General features: G+C 38.8%; 1 protein-coding gene across 1 annotated transcript in view; it reads left to right on the top strand.

Annotated features, from left to right (window-relative positions):
• Positions 1-5688: 5688 nt before the first annotated feature.
• The window catches only part of LOC146714053 (uncharacterized), a 3450-nt gene continuing 2492 nt past the window's right edge, over positions 5689-6646 (top strand). Inside the window, exon 1 of the mRNA XM_085450653.1 lies at positions 5689-6646. This exon is cut by the window's right edge and continues 2492 nt beyond it. Coding sequence (XP_085306779.1) covers positions 5762-6646 — 885 coding nt within the window. The 5' untranslated portion in view covers positions 5689-5761.

The raw sequence follows: 6646 nt of genomic DNA, 5'->3' as shown, positions 1-6646 counted from the left end.
CTTAAGGAATAAAGAGTATAACCAGAGTCATCATACGTGTTGTCTTCCAAGGGGAACTTTAGGTTTTATTTTCAAGCCGGCTATGGCAAAGATCGTGTGGCTGTGCTGAGCTTCCTTTCTGCTTCTCCTCTGGTCTCCGGCAGACCGCATTTCTGTTTCTGATGCGTGTTTGGAAAGATATACGCTCTCGTAGCTCACACAGCTTGTTCTTTCTGCAAGGTAGCCAGTAACATGCTGGGAGGTCAGATAGCCCACTGTCTCTACTAGTCCTACTCCAACTACAAAGCCCACGTGTCTCCTTCTCCGCTGGTGGATCTTTAGGTCGGGTTATTCTGAGAGGGGATCCAGAGTGAGTACATTATAACTACATTGGTTGCTTAACTCTATAACTGTTTACAGGGTTTCTCTCTCTTAGCTATTTTTTTTTTTCGTTTGTTCCTTGTGTTTAACGTCTCGGTTTGTCTGCCTGGAGCTTCCAGCAGTTCAGGACTTAAATGTTTAATCATTTGAGTTCAGCTATTTGTTTTACTTCTTTTGAAGGTGGTGTACTGAAAGTTACGATTATATGAGATGGATAAAATACAGCATAATCCACAATTAATAACAGAATCACCAATCAGTAATACGCCTTGATGCATGCTCAATTATCCAGGTAAGTAAACCCCCAAATTTGATTGTGTTCATCTGGACGTCTTCAGTGGGAGAAACGTTTCGTCAACTTGGATGAGTGACGAAACGTTTCTCCTGCTGAAAACGTCCAGAATAAACTTTCAGGGACCAACCAGTAATGTGTCTTTAAATTGGCACTGTTCTAGTGGCAGCCTGTTGTAGCAGCTCCATGTCTACGTAATGTTCTTTAGTTTCGTTTGCGGTTCTGTCTTTTTCATTTTCTTTCTGTTTAATCTTACTATTTTGTTTTAATTATTTTGCTTTCAATAATTTTGCTTTTTATTTATATATCTCTGTATTTGTCTTAATATTGATCCATCATAATCCATCATAAGGCTCATTTGTATGAGTGCTTGTTCTTTGTTGCATATTTGCTTCTATGACAACTCAGTTTCACTCTGCGATTAATAGAGTTTCTCTGAATCTGATTCTAATGTTGGTAGTGAATGTATGAGTAAGAATAATTCTATACAATATAGGGCTGCACGATTAATCGTTAGAAAATCGCGATCTCGATTCATACTTATGTGCGATCTCATTTCCAAATTACAACGATTTAAAAAAAAAAAAAAAGACGACGACGACGATTGTACCGCATTTTGATCCGGGACGTAATCTGCATGAAAACAAGCGCTCACTCTTCCGCTCAACAAATGACAAGGACGGAGCCTTATACCACGTGATACAGAAGCTGTGCCGTGTGATGCTAAAATTAGCAGGGAAAAACCAACGGAGAGCACGTCAGGGATGACGAGAAAGTGACAGGAGAAAGTCCGTCCCGGTCAACCACCCAAACATCAATAACGGGAACCTTCCCTATACCCGTCGAACTCCCGCAGGCACAAAGAAATTACGGAGGCTATCACTTATCACCTGACCAAAGATATGGCTCCCATCAACACTGTGCAAAACGAGGGATTTAGGAAAATGATCAACGCCCTAGACAAACACTACACTGTGCCGTCCCGCAACTATTTTTCTATTGTTGCACTACCTGCTCTATACACGCAGCGTCGAGCAACGGTGGAGATGGAATTTCAAGCAGTACAACATTTTGCGGTTTCAACTGTTACGAAGTTGATGTGCAGTTAATAAGTGCAATAAATATTTATACTGGAAAAGAAAATCATGAGAGAATCGTGATCTCAATTCTAAGCCAAAAAATCGTGATTCTCATTTTATGCAAAATCGTGCAGCCCTAATACAATACAATGCTCTTAGGTAGTGCCGTACAATAAATCACTGAATAGAAAAATAAAGATCTGTTTGATGACACAGGCGACTGATGGGAGGAGGAGAGTCTGATGGAGGAGCAGCTCAGCCACTGCAGTGAGATCTGTTCTTCATAAAAGGTGACAAAAATAAAAATCACCACCATTATCCTACAGACATTAAACTGCTGTTATTATGATTATTGTTAGTAATAATAACATTTATCCTGCACACACTGGCATCTTGCCAGTTTATACCAAATGTGGGACAAATCATTGCTAAAGAAAAATAATGTAAAGCAACTAGTATTCCTTAATGTTTCTAATCTTTCTTTTGTCACCGAAATACTTCGAAAACATTGCTTCTGTTTAAAAAATATATATTTGTGGTACATACCCACACTGAATGGAAAAATGAATATCTATTTGATGTCACTTTGAGTCTAAAATATAAGACATAATATATTTTACAGTTATTCATAATTGTTTTCTTTGCCAAATAATTCCTTTTATCTCGCTTCATATATTTGACGTATATAGCTATAAAGTAGAAATTAGTCAAATAAATTAGTAAAAGTAAAAACCATTAAATGAGCGTGTGTGTCCAACTTTTGAGTGGAAGCGTACCCTACCGGTCAAAAGTGGTAGAACACCCTAATTTCTGAATTTTTTTCAATTGAAAATTATGTAGCTTAGTGTTTCATTGCACTCTGAAACGAAACCATAGTATAAATAATGAGTTGGAGTTAAACAAAGAAATCATGGAATCAATTTATAGGCCTGGCAGATAAAACAGCTGAACATACCTGTTTTATTCTTTATATTCTTCAAAAAGTTCTTTCCATATGTGCTGCACAAGTTCTGCGTGATGAACCAAAGATTTCAAATTTTGATTCATTATACCTTCCAGTCCTCCGTAGTTCAATGGCAGTGTTTCATGGCTCAGGGAAACCTCTTATACTGATTCTTCTTATTCTGATGTCTCAGCATTGGCTTTCTTGCTGCAACTCATCCTATCAAACCTGCAGCTTGAAGTCTTCTATTCACTGTTGCAACTGACACTTGATTACTATGACCACTATTTATGTGCTTGAAGCTTTTGTCCTGTGACTCAGCTGTTACACAACCTGTCAACTCTCAGAAACCTGTCCTGGTATTCAGTTGTGGCTTTGGGTCTGCCAGACCTCTTCCTGTCAGAGTTGTCCCAGTTTCTGAGGGCTTTTGAATGGTGAAGGAAAATGTATTCATTGACCCCTTGACTTTCTTTGCTATTTCTCTCTTCTAGAGTTAACTGCCTTGTTCCTCACCTTTTTTGTGGCAAAACATCACTTTCTGCAGTACAATAATGTTCAACTGATGCTCATAAGGATATCTTACCACAGTGTGTTCCAACACTGCTTTTATGCAGACAGAGCAGTTTGTAAGTAATTCAGAAAGGTTGGAACACTTGTAGGAGTTAGTCGCACCAGGTTTCAAGGCTTGATGATGGGTGGTTTGAAAAAATAAATTTCCCTGATTGAAATGTATTGTAGTTTGAATAACACAATAATGATTAAAGAGCAGGCAAACAGATTCCGCCAAAATATTTAAATATAATGCGCTGACCTGCCGTCTGGTGCTGAAAGTCGACATCTCACAGATTCTGAAACTACAGGTTGTATCACTGTCTGACTAAATTCACTGAACCAGAAGCAAAAGAGCATCAAAATTATGCTTCATGTTTGATAAATATTGTCATGAACTCCCTCTTGCATTTGCTGTCTTGCTTCCACCACTAATCACACTTGCTCTACAGCTCTCTCAGTGTAGTTCAAGACTAGTTTGCCATTATAAAAAAAAAATCAGTTTTTTGCATTATTTGCTTGCTTATCATGCATCAGTCTACCGATGTGTACAGTGTTGCTGCCCATTGTTTTTTTTGTTTTTTTTTTTTAAAGTGCCATCTGACCAGAAAGCTTAATTTCTGCTCATTTCTACTGAAGAAATGTAAACTTTTACAAACGATGCCAAATTGTAAAATGCGTAGCCATTTCTCTAATAAAACCTCTTCAACATTGCTCTACTTTAGTTCAGCAGCATCAGGTAATGTTCATATGTCGATTTGTGGTTTTCTTCCTTTTTGGATTTACTGGAGAATATTTTCAGGGGGTTATCTGCTATAAAAGCCAGGACTTTTTTTTACAGAGACCTAAATATAGCACAGGGGTTAAAACATAGCACCAAAAAAAGAGATGACCAAAATATTGCACAGAACAAGGAAAGACTAAGATATTGCACATGGGATGGCAGCAACATAGTCAATGAACAGCAGCAAGAGAGTTATTGTATGGAAGAAGTCTGTTCACATTCTTAGTTTGCATTAAAAGTTCTGACAGCCCACGGGAAGAAGGTGGTTTTTAGTCTATTGGTTTTGCAACTGGTGGAGCACCTGATGGATCTTGACTATAAGATAACAGACCTCAAAATAACAATATATACAAATGGTAAATGAATTCAGTCCTAGCCACTTTGTCACACACTGCTAGAATAATAGAAGGTTTTTATTTTTAATGGGGTTGCACACAAACGCAAAGCAGACGTTGATGCATTGCCAAATATGCTTCCAAACCAACTTCCTTCCAAGCCAATGACTAGAAAATGATCACTAACTACTCCTGAAATGTTGGAGGTTTTAGCTCTTCATACAGTAAAGTTACAGGAGAAAAAATGTTCTTTGTTTGTTAAAATAATCCCGTCCGGTACCTCGTGAGAACAATAAATATATAATTTTCAGTTGTAACCCTCAAACTGAATGGTAATGTAATCCACTCATTTTTTGCTTCATCACAAAACTCAAACATTACTACTTCCACGTCTAATCGTTTGTAATGGAGGCAGAGCAAACTGGATCCGCAGTCCGTGCCTGATAGGTTTCTAGCTTAAACCTATTCGCTGGAACGTTCAAGAGAATATACTACACAGCAAAAGCAAGACACGAGTAGGCAAAGTTCTTTGTGTTACCTGCCTGGAGCCAAGTGTCGTTCCACCGACTTGACCTCCGTCAGACTCTCAGCCAGTTTCCCAATAGCACTCCTTTTATTGTGGTTGCATGAATATGCATAGGTTCACTAACATATGACGTTTCATATAGGTATACATGTGGACAAAGAATACCTTGTGTGTGGGGGGGGGGGGGGGGGGTCAAGATGTGACCCCGTGAAGACTCCCCAAAGCTGGTGCCAGGAGTCTGGCGGTCCATCTAAACAAAAGGCTCTTATACTTAACCAGATACAGAGTAGGTGTCCTTCTATACCATAAATCAGTAAGAGCAGATATGACCTCTCTCCTGACCTTAAGTTGTATGTGCATGCCAGAGTGCTCTGGGAGGCACACAGAAAGATCAAACCTCTACCAACATGACATTGATTATGAGTAGATACTTCTAAGCATAAATGACAATCAACAATACAAATCTAACAGTGCCCAGTGAATGCTCACAATGCAGGGGGCACAAATTTAGTTGGTGATACCTACCTTGTCACAGGATCAGTGCTGTGCCAATTTGGTGCAATCATGGACAAACAGTATCCCACAGTTGTTTGTGTTTTTAAACCCATCTTGCACAGAGACAATTTTTGAAAAATGTATTGATAGCAGTGTTGAATATTCTTACACGGTGTAAAAAAAAAAAAGAAGAAAAAAAACTATATTCTTTTTTCTTTTTTTTGTAGGTTTTGTTGTTCCATAACTGCGTGTCACTATTTTGATTCTTTGTCATCATAGGCAAAAGAAGGAAAAGCAAGCCAAAACCTCTGCACACCGAAGACCTAAAAATAACCCACCCAAGGCCAACAAGTACAGATAAACCAGTTGTGATCCCTGTGGAAAAGACTTTTACCACTATGAAGCAAGCCAGAAGACACCAGCGCACCGATAGTGGGGACAGAAGCTTTAGATGTGATCGTTGTGGAAAGTCTTTTACTCATAATAGCAGCTTAAAAAGACATCAGCTCATCCATGCTGAAGTTAAACCCTTTAGCTGTGATCGGTGTGGAAAGTCTTTTTCTCAGCATCACAGTTTAAAAAAACATCAGCTCATCCACACTGGATTTAAACCATTCAGCTGTGAACAGTGTGGAAAGTCTTTCACTTCCAAAAGTAACTTAAAAGGACATCAGGTCATCCACACTGGAGTTAAACCATTCAGCTGCGACCAGTGTGGAAAGTCTTTCACTTCCAAAAGTAACTTAACAGCACATCAGCTCATCCACACTGGATTTAAACCATTCAGCTGTGAACAGTGTGGGAAGGCTTTTACTCAGGATGGAAGCTTAAAAAAACATCAGCTTATCCACTCTGGTGTTAAACCATTTAGCTGTAATCAGTGTGGAAAGGCTTTTACTCACAAAAGGAACTTTAAAGAACATCAGTTTATCCATGCTGGGGTTAAACCGTTCAGCTGTGATCAGTGTGGAAAGTCTTTTACTCGCAAAAGTCACTTAAAAGGACATCAGCTCCTCCATGCTGGAGTTAAACCTTTTAGGTGTGATCAGTGTGGAAACTGTTTTACTCACAAAAGTCACTTAAAAGAACATCAGCTTATCCATGCTGGAGTAAAACCTTTTAGGTGTGATCAGTGTGGAAACTGTTTTACTCACAAAAGTCACTTGAAACAACATCAGCTCATCCATGCTGGAATTAAACCATTCAGCTGCAATCAGTGTGGAAAGGCTTTTAATCGCAATAGTCACTTAAAACAACATCTGCTCATCCATGCTGGAGTTAAA

This window comes from Copadichromis virginalis, linkage group LG3 (genome assembly GCF_057382275.1).
Source record: "Copadichromis virginalis isolate Kocher_CV1m ecotype Utaka linkage group LG3, C_Virginalis_male_GT1.1, whole genome shotgun sequence".
NCBI lineage: Eukaryota > Metazoa > Chordata > Actinopteri > Cichliformes > Cichlidae > Copadichromis > Copadichromis virginalis.
This window is presented reverse-complemented; position numbering and strand designations above follow the sequence as displayed.